Source organism: Eurypyga helias, unplaced genomic scaffold, assembly GCF_000690775.1.
Source record: "Eurypyga helias isolate BGI_N326 unplaced genomic scaffold, ASM69077v1 scaffold2917, whole genome shotgun sequence".
Taxonomy (NCBI): Eukaryota; Metazoa; Chordata; class Aves; order Eurypygiformes; family Eurypygidae; genus Eurypyga; species Eurypyga helias.
This window is the reverse complement of record NW_010262128.1, coordinates 2,734-21,413: the sequence shown is the minus strand read 5'-3', so window position 1 is coordinate 21,413 and position 18,680 is coordinate 2,734. Positions and strand designations below refer to the sequence as shown.

The window sequence follows — 18,680 nt, the reverse complement described above, 5'->3', positions numbered from 1 at the left end:
AAACCCTTCTGCTCTGTGAATCTGTGTGATGCACTGATGGGGAAGGAGCCGAACGGAGGAGCCATGGTGCAGAGCACAGACCCTGCTATGTTTGAGACACACCTGTAAATGGTTGGTCAGCCTGTCTTGGGGTTAACTCAAGGGGATCTTGCATTGTCTGAGCCCTAACTCCGTGTAAATAGGAGTGGTGGGTTTGTCCTCGCGTGTTTTGGGGTGGTCATTCTCAGCGGGATGGGGGCACTGTTGGTCCTGGAGTGTTCTGGCATGGCTATTGGATGGCGACGGAGCGATGGAGTGATGCTGTTAAAAGTAACACTAGAAACAGCCATTGGCTCAGGTAAGGAAAAGCAGCTGGCTGTATTCCTACAATTAGTTTCTGTGCCAAAGAACTGGGCCGGTCGGGGCTCCCAGCTGCACGGGCACACTACCCTGCGGCTCAGGCCAGCAGGGCCAGAGAGCTGGCTGAAGCAGGAGCTGGGGCTGCAGCTCCTGCTCCTGCCCTGCTTCTCTCTGGGACGTGTTTTTCAAACCCAGTTTGTCAGAAGGCAAGGATGCTACTTGGGTTTTAAAGAAAAAGAGGATCTATATAAGATTTGGAGCTTTTAATGTTTGCAGAGGAGTTTTGAAATAGGAATGAGGTAAATATTTTTGTATGAATGTGCGTGCAGCGATCGTGTTGGTATTCCATTACAGTACGGGCTCAGGGCCGCTTCCTACCGGCTGCTGTGGGATTGAGGAGACACTACTTCCACGTTTTAAAAAGAAAAACACATAGCACTTGAATTGGAAGTATTGTCTCTGTGTGTGAATCGGAAGTTGGATACTCAAAAAAGCCCTTAAACCTTTAGTTCAGGGACCGAGTCTACAAACTCATTTGAACCAAAAACTAAGAGCAAACGACTTCAGGGATGTGTGGGTGAGCGCAGAGGAGTATAAAGGTGGGGAACAAGCTGCGGACGGGAAGGAGCCAGTAAAAGACCAAACTCTGGCCACAAGCAGGGGCACGGGAAGTAGATGGATTTGACTCTGTTTTCTCGGGTTAAGTAAAACCTGACAGCGCTGCCTTGTGCGATGCTCATTTCCCTGTCGTTAGTGTCTTTGTTTGTCCTGTAACACTCATTTTGCAGGACATGATGTAAAACCCACCGAGCTGTTTGCTACGAGTGAGTCAGGGGGTTACACGGAGTTGGTCCACGTTAATTTTTCAAACAATTTCTCATGTCAGGTACTCGCTTTGTCAAAACTGAAGAATCCTCTGAGACTTGAAACCTTTTGATTTTGTAATTTATTTTTCTTTTCGTTACTGTTGAATACAGGAATTACAAATAAAACCTTGAATGTCTGTTCCAAAGAATTAAAGTTCTTGTTTCACAGGAAAATGTTTGGTGTAAGTGGGAAGCTCTGACCAGCCACAGAATTTTAGGGGGTGCTTTAAAACCCTTCAAGCCCTGACTTAACAAAATTTTTCTATTAGAGAGCAGCTAATGTATAAATCTAGTCAGAAACCTGTGTTAGCTGAACTGTGTTTGCTTAGGACAAGGGGTAGCGGTTTTGAATTGAAAGTGAGGAGGTTTAGATTAGATATCAGGAAGAAGTTCTTCCCAGAGAGGGTGGTGAGGCACTGGAACAGGTTGCCCAGAGAAGCTGTGGATGCCCCATCCCTGGAAGTGTTCAAGGCCAGGCTGGATGAGGCTTTGAGGAACCTGGTCTAGTGGAAGGGGTCCCCGCCCATGGCAGGGGGGGTGGAACTAGATGGTCTTTAAGGGCCCTTCCAACCCAAACCATTCTGTGATTGTTTTCTCTCAAACTGTAGCTTAAAAATAATTAATAAATAATTTTTCATGAATGTGGTCTCTTAAAATCTGTCCTCAAGAATGAAAAGGCAGACATTTTGGAAGCTTTTTTTTTTTTTTTAATTTTGACAGTGTTTCCATTGTCTTAAAAATGGTGCATTAGGGTATAAAAGGGCCAAGATAATTTTAGTAGCTGTGCTAAGTTACTCGAACTGTGGCAGTTGCGGTTACGCAGGGCTGATGGGCAATGGTTTTCCGTCGTGCGCTGCTTGGTGGGTTTGGTCCAGTAGCTGCAGAAGAGTAACGGCGTTTCAGTCATGGGCTGCATCCTGTGTATGCAGGGACTGAACAGAAAATGTTCAGGATTGCGGAAGGTACGTTGCCTCGATCCACACGGCGATGCAGCGTCGCTGGGGATGTAAAACTTGGACTGGCCACAAGCTGGCAAACTGGTACCTGAGAGACTGCTGGTGCTGTTAAGTTCAAGAGCAGCAAATGTATTTTCGCCTTTCCTTAAAGCAGGTTTATTGTAGCAAAAAAAAAGCTTGAAAATCGCAGTCGAAAGAATGTAGTTTGTTCAGTAGTTTCTGAAAGTTAATTCTGTAACTGCTACCCCAGTATTCATAAAAGCAATACTTTGTAACCAAAGCTGGAGTTTTTTGGAATGAAAAAATAAATGTCCTTGTGCTAGTTTCCTCCTCCTTCTCCTGGCACAAACAATAAAACCGGCTCAGTGTTCAGGCAGCAATAATAGTTAACATGCTTTTGCTCCTGTTTCCTCCTCCTGATCCTGGCACGACCAGTAAAATGGGTTCGACACCCAGGCAGCTCCATGTACTGCAGGCGGTGTTTTTCTCCGAAGGGTGTGTTTTGATCAGGCTCGGTGCTGAGGTATGTCTGAGGGTCTCTCATCCCAGCAATGTAACGAAAACACGATCCTGAAATAAGCCTCGTTAGGCATTTCATTTCTATCATCTCGGAAGCGTAGGTTTGGCAGACAACACAGCTAACTCTGTCCCTTCACTGTTAGCCCAAGCCGCATATATCACGCAGGGCAGAGGTGTGTGGTGTTTAAGAGAGGTCCTAAAATCTGGGGGGAGGGGATAGGTGATTCTTTTTTGCCTTGTTTCTGCTAGAGGCTTTTTGTATTTTTCGATTTCATGTGTTTGTCTATGGCAGGAAGTGTTCAAGGCCAGGCTGGATGAGGCTTTGAGCAACCTGGTCTAGTGGAAGGTGTCCCTGCCCGTGGCAGGGAGGTTGGAACTAGATGGTCTTTAAGGTCCCTTCCAGCTCGAACCATTCTGTGATTCTGTGAAGGAGTAGCAGTATTTTCAGCCTTACTAAAGGGACCAGCTTCCCGGCTACCGAGTACTGGCACTACTGGCTAATGTTTTGCCATACTGTGCAGTCTCCGTTTCTTTACTCAGATCCTAGGGAATTGGGAATGATCTTTTCCCTTAAATGCCGCAGCTAGGGAACAGAAGAAGAGTCTAATGATTCAGGAGCTGCTCGGTGACCAGGAGTTAGGTCTGTACTCTGACATACGCTGCCTTTACGAGTTTGGGCAGGCGCCTTTTCTTAAGGGACGTGTTCTGATGATACTCTAAAACTGGCTCAAAGACCTCCAGAAGGAAGTGCTCCACAAATAGCTAAATAACCAGGTCTGTCTTTATCACTGTGGGTTTAACTAGGTGTGTTTATCTTATTTTTCCTTTTTTTGAGGTGTTTTACAGTAGTCCCGTGGAATGGACTCACTTCAAGACACCAGCAGCTGCTGTGTGTCAGTGCTTCCCCATCGCTGTTTCAGCGCTTCTCAGACCCACACGACGGATGCAGTATATCCCCTTTCTGTTCAGTGTCTTAATCAATCCCAGGTTCTTCCAACTCTGAGTATAAAAAGCCTCTTGCTTTTTTTTTTGCTGGTACCAAAGCAATTCTGCGTAATACTCAAAACACAACCGTTTGAGCAAGCGTTTCAGCGCGATTTATCATGGGCATCTGTGTTTACATTAAAACTTCATGGAATTTTCAGGCTTCTACACCTGTTGTTTCAACACGAACAGATCCAGATGATGCCACGCGTGCCATACGTAGTGTGACTGAATTTATTCTCCTCCATACCTGCTTCCTACACAACTATCCTTTCAGTCCTGTGAAGCACTGACTGGAAAAGCAATTCACCAAATACAGCTTGTGGAACGGGAAGGTGGTTTCTAACCTGGCTTTTAAATCCACAGGGAACTTTTTTTGTGTTCATGTACATGCAGAGGCAAGGACATGGAGCTATTGTGGAACTGTCCCGCAGCTGCTGGACTTTTGTGACCGATGATTTCTGTTCCGTGGCAATCACTTTTTGAGCCTTGATGTTTCTTGATGCACTTCCTCAGGTAACATTTTATGGAGTATTTGAAAATGAGATAACTCAGTTCACTTAGATTTAATACAATGCACAGGCATGAAGTTCCTGCCAGAAAATAGAGGAAAATCGTCTTTTCTGTGGGTTTGGAAATGTAGCAGTCCACAGTACTGGGACATGGTCTTATGTCACATTTCACAAGGCGTGGTACATGGAATCCATTGTACAATTTATAAAACAGAACAAGGAAAACTATTTCCAATCCTGTTTTTAAAATAAGGCTGACAAGGTAAGTGCACAGCAACCCACCATCTGTCTCGCCCGGGCCTCGGTAAAGTTTCTGCTTGTGGCGTTTCTCTCTGTTCTCTCGGTAAGCAACGTGAAAAACAACCAAGAGCGAAGGGGTGGAGACCACAATTAATTGCAAAGCCCAAAATCTGATGTGAGAGACAGGAAAAAAATGGTCATAGCAGACATTTTCACAGCCAGGCTGCCTGATATTGCATTCAAATTCATCATGTTTGTATTTCCAGGTGTTTTTTGCGGCTGCAACGTAAAGCAGTAAGCGGAATATGAACACAACTGTTACCCAAATCCTTCCAATTCCTGTTGAATATTCATTCACTCCGCTCAGTAGATCACATAGGAATCCCCAGCTCATTTTTCTCGTCAAGGAAGGAAGGAAGGAAATGCTGGATCAAAGAAACACAAGATCAGAGAGATGCTTTTTCTTGGGTGAGGAGAAATTACAAGTTCATTCAAGGTGAGATATAATCAGTAGCTGAAGCAATTTAAAATGATTAAGCATTTAAAAAGGAAAACAACAACAAGCTGCTCTTAGTTCTGATCATTTGTACCCTCTGAGGCTACTATACAAAATTTATTTGCTGTTAAAGTAGGTTTTGTCGATTAGGCTGAAACCTAATCATTCTGCTAAACTGTCCTCTGCAAGTGAATGTGCCTCTTCTTCCCAGGGATCTGCCAGGCATCGGGTGGAGCTCTCTCCCTCGGGGCACTCAACTTGGCGCTGTCAGTTACGCAAACACTAAGCACAGTCAAATCAGATTTCACTTTCTGATTTATGTCTAGGGGCCAAGCATCCCAAAACATGTTGACTACCAAAATGCACATTGTTTGCTTTTTCTGTTTTCTTGTGGTCTAAATTCTCGGGGAACTTGGGCAGTATTTTAAATCCTGTCCTACCACACTGGACTTTATTTGTTGTATTACTTATTTAAGAAACGCACTAAACTTTACTCCAAAAATGTTTTTTCTTTTATAGTTTCTTTTCCTGACAAGTCTTCCCCTGTCCTAGGTCTGAAATGCTTGTTTTGGAAGAGCTGCCTAAGGATTTGTTGACAGCCAGGCTCTCCTCAGTGTCCAAAGAGGACCTAGGATAACCACCAAGAGCAAGCACACCGTCACCTTCCCACACAGCCCCACCTCCGAGATCTGCATGGCTCTTGGAGGGTGCCAAGTTCCTTTGTTTTCTAAGAGCAAAAAGTAGGTATATCCCCAGGACACAGAATGCCTGGGAGGAGGGAAATCTGAGAAGTTTCCAGCAAGTATGAGTAGTGGTCACATAGAACCACAGAATGGTTTGGGTTGGAAGGGACCTTAAAGATCATCTAGTTCCAACCCCCCTGCCATGGGCAGGTCACAGCATCACAAAGCTCAGCACAGATGGAAAGCTCAGTACTTCTTCTGCTGTCCCTTGATTCTGCAGCCCATCGTGACCTCTGCCCTGGCCAGACTTTTGCTGGAAAACAAAGTTATTTGCTTATTTGGGTATGTCTGCACTGCTACCATTAGTGCTAGTGAGCTGGTGACTTACTTGAGGAGCTGAGAGACAGCTGCAGAAATGAAGATATTGCTGATTATTCTGGGAAGGATGTTGAAAAAAAGGTGTTTTCACAAACTATTGTTACCAAGCTACTCCTTTAAGCTGAAGAATAATGGGAATATCAGTTGGCTTATATCCTATCAGACATATGCTTATATGCTGTTAAATATGTTTGGCAGGGGGTGACTTTGTCATTAAAGAGCTATTTCTGTCCTCCAAGTCCACAGTTAGAGCCCAAGCAGAAGTTTAAGTGAAGCTCTCCAAGACATCAGCACTAGGGCTTTAATGCTTCCTGGGTCAGTAACGCGCCGTCGACACGCCTGCCTCGAAGGCGCTGAGTAGGAAAGGTACTACTGTGTCATGAAGCACAGGCCAGGAACAGCGCTGACGTAAGCAAGCGTGAATATAACATGTACGAAGGCACCTTGTGGGCGAGCTGCCCGCTGGAGCAGATGTGAAGGAAAACCTCTCAAGCACTATACAAGGGAAGACTGAATTTTGTTACTCCGTGGAAGATGAATATGGCTGCGGGTGGGCTTTTGCTAATGGCCATAAGAGCTGCCTCATCCTAATGTGAGCTCTCAGTCCATGGCTGAAGTTACACCAGTTCTGAGCCTGCAGCTGAACGAGCTGGGACAGAAATGAAAGGTAGGCTGGGTCACAAGCAAGGCACTGAAGTCAGCGGGAACTGGCACTGGTGGAAATCAGGCCTTGGAGACACCTAAATACAGACTGAGAAATTTACCTGGAGGTCTCTTTTCCCAAGGCTGAGCTGCTACTTCCTTACCTGAGCAGCAAGAGGGATTAGAAAAGAACAACCTCAGAGCTGCTTTGGCCAGTCCCACATTAAGGAGGGTGTGAAGGGGCAAAGAAAGTCCTGCCCAAAGAAAATAGGGATCGAGGATTTGACTAAATTCTCCAGCAGTTCTTAAGCAATAGGCAAATGCTAGCCAGCCAGATGGCATGGATGAAATTCCTGGAAAGCTATTTTGAAAGACAGCGACACATTGTGGTACCTAGAAGTCTGGCAGTGATGCAGCAGGGATTTCACAGGTCTAAAGATGGCTCCTGGCTCTCTGCTCTGTTGATGAGAAACTGAATTTACTGAAGGACTGAAGGTCAGGTCCTGTGGCCTGTGGTGCTTCTGCAGCCAGAAGCCTGCAGAGCTTTGGTTGTGTTTTTCCACTTGCAGCCTCCACTTGATGCTGAGAAATGGTTGTACAGGACTGTTGTGGTAGTCCTTGAGTGGCCTAAAGGGCCACTGAGTCTGTTTTGTGGGATTGTGTGGTGGGTGACCCTGGCTGGAGGGCAGGTGCCCACCAAAGCCGCTCTGTCACTGCCCTCCTCAGCTGGGCAGGGGAGAGGAAATACAAGGAAAAGCTCCTGGGCCAGGTACAGGGAGGGGTCACTCACCAGTTACCGTCATGGGCTAAAGAGACTCAACTTGGAGAAATTAGTTTGGTTTAATTTGTTACCAAAGAAATCAGAGTAAGGTAGTGAGAAATAAAACCAAATCTTAAAACCTCTTCCCCCCACCCCTCCCTTCTTCTTGGGCTCAGCTTTGCTCCCCATTTCTCTCCCTCCTCCCCCGAGCGGCGCAGGGTGACAGGGAATGGGACTGTCGTCAGTCCATCACACGCTGTCTCTGCTGCTCCTTCCTCCTCAGGGCAGGAACCTCACACTCTGCCCCTCATCCAGCCTGGGGTCCCTCCCATGGCAGACAGTCCCCCATGAACTTCTCCAACATGAGTCCTTCCCGGGGACTGCAGTTCTTTATTAACTGCCCCAGCGTGGGTCCCTCCCATGGGGTGCAGTCCTCCAGGAGCAGCCTGCTCCAGCCTGGGTCCCCCCCGAGGTCACGAGTCCTGCCAGCAAACCTGCTCCAGCCTGGGCTCCTCTCTCCATGGGGCCACAGCTCCTGCCAGGAGCCTGCTCCAGCGTGGGCTTCCCAGGGGGTCACAGCCTCCTTCGGGCATCCCCCTGCTCCAGCGTGGGGTCCTCCCTGGGCTGCAGGCGGGTCTCTGCTCCCCCGTGACCCTCCATGGCTGCAGGGCACAGCTGGCCTCTCCCTGGGCTGCACCATGGGCTGATGGGGAATCTCTGCTCCAGCGCCTGGAGCACCTTCTCCCCCTCCTTCTCCACCGACCTGGGGGTCTGCAGGGCTGTTGCTCTCACATATTCTCACTCTTCTCCCTGGCTGCTGTTGTTCCCCCTGTTTTTTCCCCCTCTTCTCAAATGTGTTACCCCAGAGGTGCTGCCACCATCACTGATGGGCTCAGCCTTGGCCTCCTGGAGCCGGCTGGCACTGGCTCTGTGGGACACAGGGAAGGCTTCCAGCAGCTTCTCACAGAAGCCACCCCTGGAGTGCCCCCCTCTCCCCGCTACCAAGCCCTGGCCACGCAAACCCAGTACACGTTGTTTGGTGCGTAACCAAGCACAGCTCCTCTGCTCAAAGGAGCTGCAAACATGCCTGTAGAAGGTTATGTTTGCTTCTTGCACCACCGTTGCTATAGAAGACTGGGGATGTTAACTGATGCTCTTGTACCCTTTGAAAACACAATTAATTCACTGAAGCATTGTAAAGAACACAGGGAATGGAAAACATAAAATGGATTTCAAAGATAAGGAGTTACTCAACGGGTGAACAAGAGGTAATTGACTTATGGAACAGCACGGGCACAGACTGATGAGAGGTTAAGTTAGCTGAGGCTAGAGAAGGCAAAGACATTATATGGGCTGCGTGAAACTCCGAGAAAGGTGAGGATTCCGACAACAAGAACAACCACAAGAAAGAAATCTTCAAGTAAACTCGCAGTTGAGCAGCAGGAAAAAAGATGACAGGGGTATGAGGGTTTGTAGGACTTGTAGAAGTGGCAGTACACGTGGAAGCAGACGCTAAGAGGGTGTCAGGGCATGACGCTTTGGCAAAGTTTTGTTCTGACTAACATAAGGACAAAAGGAAAAAATGTGATCCAAATCCTTGAGGCCAGAGACAACCGTGGTGTTCGGAGGAGGTTCACTTTCAGTACCTGAAGGGGCTACAAGGAAGCTGGGGGGGACTTTTTGCAAGGGCCTGTAGCGACAGAACAAGGGGTAACGGGTTTAAATTGAAAGTGGGGAGGTTTAGATTAGATATCAGGAAGAAGTTCTTCACAGAGAGGGTGGTGAGGCACTGGCACAGGTTGCCCAGAGAAGCTGTGGATGTCCCATCCCTGGAAGGGTTCAAGGCCAGGCTGGATGAGGCTTTGAGCACCCTGGTCTAGTGGGAGGTGTCCCTGCCCATGGCAGGGGGTTGGAACTAGATGGTCTTTAAGGTCCCTTCCAACCCCAACCGTTCTGTGATTCTATGATTTTGTGCAGAGTGAATCAAAGGGGGTCAAGAAGGGAACTGGCTAAGGAAATTAAGGAGATTGTGGGAAATGTAGATGACACCAATTTGCATCAAGGTAAGTCCAGTCCAGTGTTGAGGCTAACAATGAAATAACAATTAAATGTTGTTTAAAACAACAACAAAAGGGTCAAAGGGGGATCTAATTGGCACTGTGGAAATAAAGACCACAAAAAGATGGCCCCTACTGGAAAATACAAAGGAAGCACTACAAAGTCTTAAAACAGTAAAAGAAAGATTATTTGCTCCAAGTGCTCAAGAAAAAATTGAATGGAGCAAGAAGCAAAGAGCAGGAATTTGTTGTTAGTTTTACTTCAACCCCCTGCTCTGTACACTTACACACACACCCCCCAACTTGGACAAAAGCTGAAGGTTAGAGATTTGTTGTACTCATTTCTAGCTGAAGTACCAGGGATAAGCGTGAAAACAAGTGCCTGGGCTGCTTCTACTACCAGCCAGGAAATGGAGCAGGTAATGTCTCTTCCTCCTCACATACATCATTTATTCCCTAGATATGACTTAAAACAACCACCAACACACACCCTGCTTGTCCTGTTCACTAGAGACGCAAATGACGAGAAGACCCTCCACACCCTCTGCTTCCCTCAGACATGCCAGTGGCTTGGATCCCTCCCGCTTGCTCTGCCGAGCAAACAGAGCAACCTGAACGCACCATTAACTTCTGAGGGCACTGAATGTAATTTATTGAGTGAAGTGTTTGAATAATGCCATTGTTGTTGAATATATTAATCAAATCCTAATTTCTGTCGTTCAGTGAGGTCTACAGACAGTTAGCTAATGTGCACTGGGTAATGTATCCATCAAAAAGCATAGATGCTCAGAGAATTAGTTCACCTAGATTCCAAGCAGCTCTGTTAATTTAATTACTTTAAAAGCAGAAAAGGTATCTTTGCACGGAGGAAAATGGAAAGATAAAAGTAAGAAAATGCAAGAACAAACTGACTAAGTAGAGGGGAAATGGGGAAAGCATCCAAAGTGTTAGGAGCAGAAAGAGGGCAGGCAGCTCAGAAAGCAGGCAAATTACAGGAAGGAGACGAAGTATTAAGGGAAATGGAGATAGAATGGGTAGAAATAACAGAACGAAGATGAGGCTGGGAACGGTGGATCTGAATTCTGTACAAGCAAGCTGAATTATCCTCACAGGCTGGGAGATGGAAAAACAGTTTCTGATATAAACATTGCTAATGGGAGTATTTTGCTGCACCTACAACTTACATTTTTTCTTGGTTTTTTTTGACATGAAGAAAGAGAACCATAAAGAGTGGCAAAGCTAATAAGGCAGAGAGCAGAAGTAGAGAATCACAGAAGAGGATATAGGATGATCAAAAAGCAGAGTTGGTAACAATCTTGAGAGTTCATCCTCTAAATTTATTTTTTACAATTTAATCAAAACATCATCACAATGCTTTTTTGTTGTTGTTTTTTGAACACCAAGGATCATGTCAGTGTTATGAGGAAATGAAAAAAAAACGCGTTGGCACAATGGTTTCCACAGACAACCAAATAACTAATGAATCTTAACTTCAGATGTTCATTTAGCAGTTGCCTTTCCCCCTTATTTTCTTTGCTGATATAAGGAAGTGTGCATCGTTTCATGGTTGCTGAGTGTTTGTGCTTGTTTCGTGGGCTACCTGCTGCTTCCTTACTGACTACCAGAGGTGTGAGGTCCACAGCCTGAGAACCACGGACTTGCTTCATTCTCTGCCCCTAAGAAGGCTTCATGGTTATATACGGTTCCTGACGTACGTTTGTTCAGTCTGCTAGAAAGGGTAATTGGATGGAAGCTCCACCAGGCCCCCACCCCATCATGCTGCATCTACCCCAGGTACAGTATCAAACGTCACCCTACTAAGCTGCGCCTGCACCAGCTATTCAAAGTGTTGCACATCTGTGAGAGGAGCTGAAAAAATCTTGCTCCAAGTCACTAACCTTGCAGTGCCTTTGCTCCTTGTTCAGCAGCGAGAGTGACGACAGAACGTGATTTCCAGGTCCTGATGAAAGAACCAGCGAGAGAAGACAGAGCGGTTATAATAATTAACCTTGCCTTGTTCAGACAACCCGTCTCTTACCACAAAATTAATAAAGCTGTAACATTAACACAGTGTTGATGCTCACTGCGTTTTTAAGCTCTTCAGAAACAAGCCAGGTGAGGCTCAACAACCCACGTGCAAACACAGCCCTCCTGGTCTGTGTGCTGGGCAGGCGGATCACTGCTGCCACGGCTGCTGCTAGTGCTGGTGCAGCAGAGCCCGTGGCTCTCAGGCTGACGTGAGCCAAAGGTTTCCCACCAATCTCATCCTTCAGATGCTTCCCAGTGGAAGGGGAAGCCCTTAAATGGCAGGTGTAAACATACTAGCAGCAGCTTGTTCTTCTCTCATGGATTGTCAGAGAGTAATCTATAGGCACTTTAGGTTGAAATTCATAGGTATAAACTATACATTAACATATAATAAGAAATTGAGTCCTCTCCTCAAAACATCAGCAGCTTAGATGGGGAAAACACATGCTGTGAAGGAGGAGATGTCCACGGGAGAGGTGAGGTGGTTTATCCAGCATCACCCAGCACATCAGAGGCAAACGTAAGAGACCAGTCTCTTTCTTTCATCTTTCTTAGCTTACCAATTCTAACCTCTCACTATTTCATGCCTGTTATTAACTTTTAACTCCTCGGAGAAAGAAATAAGCCCTTTGGTATATTGGGAGATAAACCTCTGGGTTTATCTGTGATGTTAATTCCACAAAGAATCAAATAATGCTTAAAATATACATGTCGTAAGTAAAACTATCAGCCTCGGTATTTATTTGCCAGCCGACTGCAGGAAGGAAAAGAAAAGACTAGGTAGAAGAGGGGTCAGCTGGTCATTTAGAACTAGACAGGAGCTGGCAGGTTTGGCTTTTACACCTGACTTTCACACACGCTTCTGCAGTGGCTTGGGACAATCCTCCTTCTTCTCTGGGCTTTAGGACCTTAGCTGCCCAACAGTCGCTTCTCTGAAATCATCAGTTCCAAGCTACATCTTCAGCAGGCTGCGTAACCTTAAGCACGCTTGGCATTCTTCTTTACAGCCAGCAGTGGCAAAATCCCATCTTGTTTTGTGTTTAGGGAAACCGCAAACACCACTTAATAACCCAGCAGCTGCTGAGTGCGATGCTTTGCCAGCTGCTAATTGCTGTGGTCTCTCCTCTGCAGCGATGAATGGGTTCTGAGAGAGGGCAGACACAGTTCACTGTTTTCTTTGTTACTTTGGTAAACTGTGTAATTAAGAAAATGAAACTCAGAAGTAGCCAAAATTACTTCGGGTTTTTTGGGGTTTTTTTTTGAAGTCATGATGTCTGTATTTTGCCCACACAAATGCTACTGCATTTCTCATCCCCTTAATGCCAAATGGATAACCCGTGCTCTCCCGATGTCAACAAAACCTCCCTCTGCAGCAAATGGTCGTCAACATCAGTAAATATTACTGCTCCCTTCAGGCTGCTGTTGTAACGCTATAGTCAACTCGTAAAAATCCCTGAATTGAGCAAGTCTAAAGATTTCTACTTGAACAAGGGATCGTCAGCGACCACGTTACAGTTTGTAACCCCTTAGTAGTTATAAAGCGCTGTGGCAGTGCAATGAAAAGAGGATTATACCTGTGGTTTACGCTGGCTGATGGGACCTGTTAACCAGGCTGTGGTCAAGCCTGTTTGACATTAGAAAAACAACTCATTCATCGGTAAGACTATGTTTTATAACAAGAAAGTCTAACTTACCTGCATCTGAGTGACTGATGAGAGTGGAGCCCAGCTTTCTAGTAGCATTAACGATCAACAATTCGTTTCCGAGAAAGGGTGTTACTGCTTTAAGCCCTGAAAACGGAAACTGCTTGTCTCCTAGGTAGTGTAAACTAAAGGAGTGAAACCTGATCGCCTCTCCTGGCACACTCTTCACACCAGAACCATAATGCGTCTCATATCATCACAAGGATACGAGGAAACGACAGCGTTTGTTTAAAGTCTCAGGCTTTATCCGCATCTTTCGAGGGCTCATGGGCATCATCAGCTCTAACGGCACAGGCTTTGTGTTTCACATTAGCCACGGCACAACCTGAAGAGACACACATGCTGGGGCGTCCGAAGCAGTGGGCAATGATCAGTCACCCTCCGTGCGACACGTGTAGCCTGTGCACTCGCAAGCCAAGAAGTCACTTATTAAATAGGCTAAATAGATTAAATTAGCCATTGTGAGAAAGGCAAGGAATCGTTTTCACATACCGGGTAAACGATATGAGAAAAACTTTGAAAAGGGTTTCTCTTTTGAAAAGTCAGGTTTGACTGATTGCTGTCAACCTCGGGGAGGTTCTGGAGGAAGCTGCTTCTTCCGTGACCTTGGAGGAAACACTTCATTTTAGGAGACGCAAAAGGAGCTAGGATTGCTTTTTGCTGTGCCCATTCAGGACTTCACCATTGTCAGTGACTGGGACAGAGAGGACTTTGTTGCTGGAAGGATAGAAGAAGGGGTTTTGGGCTTTCTCAAGGGCATTAGAGAGAAGCTGTAACTATAACCAGATTGTTACGGGTTGTCCTTAATAGCAGTAGTAATGATGTTTTATTCATGTGTTCACGATGAAGCTTACTGACATCTTTTAAGATCAGTAAGGAACTTGATTCATGGTCAGACTGGAAGGGTTGTAAGGGGCTGTTGACCTTCTTAGCCTATTTCATGGTTGCTGTCTTAAAATAATTGAGAATATCACTTAAGTACTTGATTTTTGCAGGGACTTAAGGTGCTCTCTTCCTGTGGCAGAAATAAATGCAGCTTTTCCATTTTTGATACTGTCTTGGGGATTATTTTTGGGGCTTGTAGGGATATGAAGGAAAGATAATTGAACAAATAGCCCATGAGTTGCTACGGACTGTGGGTAATTCTGATTATGCTTACTATTTAACAAAATTGAGATCAGCCCTGCTTTGTGAAAAGCAACATCTTCTCTCTTAAAATCTCATCTGCCTTCTGAGAAAGCGGGTTTGTTTCCCAGCGTCAGTGCAGTTTGCTTTTGAGCTGCTTCCTGTGTCAACATTACCATTTTCTAAAGATGGGTCTCTCCTTAGGGGACTGTAGTGCACACCCCCTCTATGCCATACACAAGGCTTTGCAGACTAAAATCTTTTCGTTGTTTTATTCACCACATCAATCTTGCACGAACACACGCGGACTACTCCCTGCGAAACGCCTGCCTTTCATACGTCGTTTCTACAGGAGTGACCTGGAGGATCCAGCAAGTTTACTGTTTCAGAGGTGGCTTTATTACTAACTTTCATCTCATCCAGCTTGCTTTCTCTTCAATATTAACTTTACTGCACTATCAAAATAGCAAGAAAGGCCTTTGTGACACACTTATTGATTCAACATCCCTTCATGGTGTGGCTTCGACGTATTTTACAGAAGAAATTTGCCCATGTGAAAAACCTGAAACTGCTGTATGGAATTACAGTAACCTTCTGAAATCGTGTAACTGACCTAAGAACCTTAACTCCCACCCTGTTTGCTCATTTTACATCAGATTCGTATTTCAGGTTCTCTTGAGCAAGTAAATTGCCTGTTAAAGACAAATATTCTTTTAGGCACACATTACTGCTAACAATACATTACACAAATGTGCAGACAGGTCTTTGTATTCAAATTTTAAATCACAGTGTTTTTCCCAAGTAAATGAAGCCTGCTTTTCATTATTAAAAAGTATTTTGGTTACAGTACATGCTGATCAATGCCCACATAAGACTAGGCAGCTGAGCCACTCTCCACCAAAAAGCCCATAACTTTGTCTTTAATAACCAAGCAATGGACTAAGTGTTTATATCCTGCCTTCTGCATCTTATCAAGCATCAGTGTTTTGGGGGTCATTTTTACCCAGGTTGTGGCTACACCACAGAGTAACATTTCAGAAAAAGCAGAAAGATTAACTCCTTGCCTCTTAAATTAATTCTTCGTGGTATAATTTATTCACAGTATAATTTATTTAGCTTAAACTTACTTTGGCTTTCATCTGGGAATTATATGTGAATGTTCGATAGATTTACAGAGAGGAGGGCACTGAAGGTGCCAGAGCTTGGAGCTGAACTGGAGGTAATGCAGAGCATCCCAGCTGCTTGCTGGAGGGAGCTAGCTACCTGCCAGGCGAGTGCTCTCCTCCCGGGACTGCCACTGAATGCCTGACGAAAGCCACGGTGGCTGAATAAGGTTTGGTTCACATCAGTAATTCAAAGGCCAAAACCACTGTAGGAATATTGTGTGTAGCACTGTAGCTAAATAAATAAGATTAAAGCTAAAATTTAACTTTAAATCTAAACTTTATTATGGCCTGAAAAGAATCTGAGCAATTGTAACTGTCCTATAGATATGGAAAAGAAAAGAGCCCCAACGGCCCATTTTTTATTAATTGGAAGTGCATGGTTACAGTCCCATCGCTTAAATGTCAAAGCTGTTTAAGCATCTTCATGACATCCACAGTAATATCCCCATTGTACGTAGGCTGTAAATGTTAGACACTGTCACTCTCTGCTGTATTTCATTACCTGGTGGTATTTACATATTAAAATGTAACTGTAAGGTGCAGAAAATGTGAAGAGCTCCAGGAAACTGGGAGGGGACTTTTTACAAGGGCCTGTAGCAACAGGACCAGGGGTAATGGGTTTAAATTGAAAGTGGGGAGGTTTAGATTAGATATCAGGAAGAAGTTCTTCATGGAGAGGGTGGTGAGGTACTGGCACAGGTTGCCCAGAGAAGCTGTGGATGCCCCATCCTTGGAAGTGTTCAAGGCCAGGCTGGATGAGGCTTTGAGCAACCTGGTCTAGTGGAAGGTGTCCCTGCCCATGGCAGGGGGGTTGGAAATAGATGGGCTTTAAGGTCCCTTTCAACCCAAACCATTCTGTGATTCTATGATTCTATCATTACAGAGTGCCAGAGTCCTTTACTACAGAGTTCACTCTGTCAAACCTGTGAAATTTCTACCCTCTGGAGAATTCCTAGGAGCTGTGTTCCCTGCCGAAGATCTGAAGGGTGCCTAGATCTGAGAGGGCACAGGCTGAATGATTTTAACATCACAGCTTAAGGTGATTGAGAACTCCAGTGTTGCAGACAGAGATTAGTCCTGATGCATCCCACCCCACGTTTCCAATGCCTTCCCAACTGCATTGCGCTGCTTACAGCAGGCTGTCATACCCATCCAAGTGAAAAAATAAACTTTGTTCTTTTTTTCTTTTTTGGCAGTTAGTTTTCAGCTGGACCAGGGAGCAAAACTGGCGTACTTCAAGGCTGAGCAATTCTCAGTCCTCACGCGAGGAAGGCCACAGCAAACACAAGTGAAAACAGGTCTCCCCTTGTCCCCTCCTTTTTGCAGGTGCAGCCTTAGATTAGCTCCAGTTTGTCTTTAAACCCCACTCTAAGGTATCCGTCTGTGTATTGTTGTAGTGAGCAAATCCAGTGCTGCACATGTTTCTGTGCTCTTCCTTTTCAGTAGAAACTAGCTATTTCTTTCCAGATGGGATGCTTTGAGTTTTGATATTATTCTTTTCCCAGTCAGAAACAATTTTCCCACTCATTAATGAAAGTGGAGCCAAACAAAGTGCTTTTTCCCTTCCATATTGAATTCAGTTAAAAAGATTTATAAACTTGATCAGTGTTTGAAGAATAACAATTGCTTTAATCTTTTCTGGAAAGCGCGGCTGGGTGATTTGTTTGTCCCTATCTCTCAGAGGCACAGCTGCCTAACAAGTGTTGTGGAAGACATACATAATGTTATGAAACACACAAGATTCCCTCTAGCTGCTTTTTGTTTTCAAAATGCAGATTGCCTTAAAACGGTTTTGGGTTGTCAGTGCTAGGCTCCCAACCCCTGCATGCTGCTGTCTGAAAACTCTGCAGTCTTTCAATGGGAATGATACAAACGAGCGATAGCAGCTGAAAAGCAGCATAAGGGCTCCTGAGACCACCACGAGCTGAGCGGCAACCACACAGAAAGCTCTCAGTGCCACCTCTGTACAGATCTGTTTGCTGCTGCTTCTGCATTTATGTCCTCAGTAGGGCAATACTGTTTCACATGCCTCAGTGTAATAATGGTTCCCCTCACCGTTACCTGTGAGTAAAGTGGAGGAAGTACTTGTAATTCCTAATTGTTGCTTTCCTTTCTCCCCCAGACTAGTTCAGGACAAAAGAAAAATAGAAGTCCCAATTGCCAACTCTAATTAAAATATCGGGAAACTCACAGGGTTTATTAAAAAAATATAAAAACATTTATATAAAACATTGTAAAACCCAGGCAAAACAAGAATGCCAATACACACTCATGTATGAAAACCCCTAACAAACATGACAGAAGTTGCCCCTCTCACTACAAGCCACACCAATGCTGAAGTCTCAAATATTGATGCAAAAGCAATTTTTTTCTGTCCAGAACAGCTGTATAACTGTGTCTCTAAAGCAGGGATAAGCTTATTGGTAGCTTGAGGCATCCTATCTCTGTTTTGAAGACAACGTGAAGCTCTGTCCTTGTGCGGTACTTGAAATAAGCAGGAGCTGTGAGGTGAATGAGCAACGACGCGGAGGCACGCTGCTGCTCCCCCGACTGCATTAGGCTGGCTATCACGTGCTGACGACGTCTGCGGGACGCAGCATCAGATTTGCTCTGTTCCCTACAGAGGCTCAAATGATAAGGGGATGCGAGTATCAAGAAAAGGAGAAACAGCTATTAAGTTCTGAATGGCCACGGCATACAGCACAATACTGAATGTGGAATCCCAAGGGGATTTATTCAAAAGGAACATAGATCTCAGTAACAGCCTCAGGTTTGGAAAAGGAAGGGGGTTTTGCATGGTAACTTTTCAGGAGAGATACTCAGATATTAAGAGGATGGGTAACTCAGAAATATCACAGATGTTTGCAGTTCTACCCTTTATAGAGTCTCTTCTATAAAAAGATGCCAGACAACTGTATAAGCCTTGGTGGATTGAGCATTTCAGCCTCCTGTTGGGTCAAATCATGGCAACATAACATTCACATGAAAGATGAAATGAGACACTTTCCCACAGTCATAAAGCAAAACCAGAAAAAGTAAGCAGTCCAGGTTTTCCTCCACTGCAGAGTTAATCTGGTTAGTCGGCACCTGCTCAACGTATGCCGCGTACCAGCATTCGTGTCAAAACCCAACCCCGTTTCTACGTCCCTCTCTGCTTTTCGTTCTAAGCATAAAGCCTTATCCCACAGCTCTTCATATGGAGCGTATTTTCTCTCCAGCCGATGGT

General features: G+C 45.2%; 1 protein-coding gene across 1 annotated transcript; it reads right to left on the bottom strand.

The window, feature by feature from the left end:
- Positions 1–4,054: 4,054 nt before the first annotated feature.
- GJB7 (gap junction protein, beta 7, 25kDa) lies at positions 4,055–4,810 on the bottom strand (the record flags this gene model as incomplete). The annotated part of the gene is made up of 1 exon (XM_010155580.1): positions 4,055–4,810. A coding segment is annotated over exon 1 (756 nt), but the record flags the coding sequence as incomplete, so codon positions are not given.
- Positions 4,811–18,680: the final 13,870 nt, after the last annotated feature.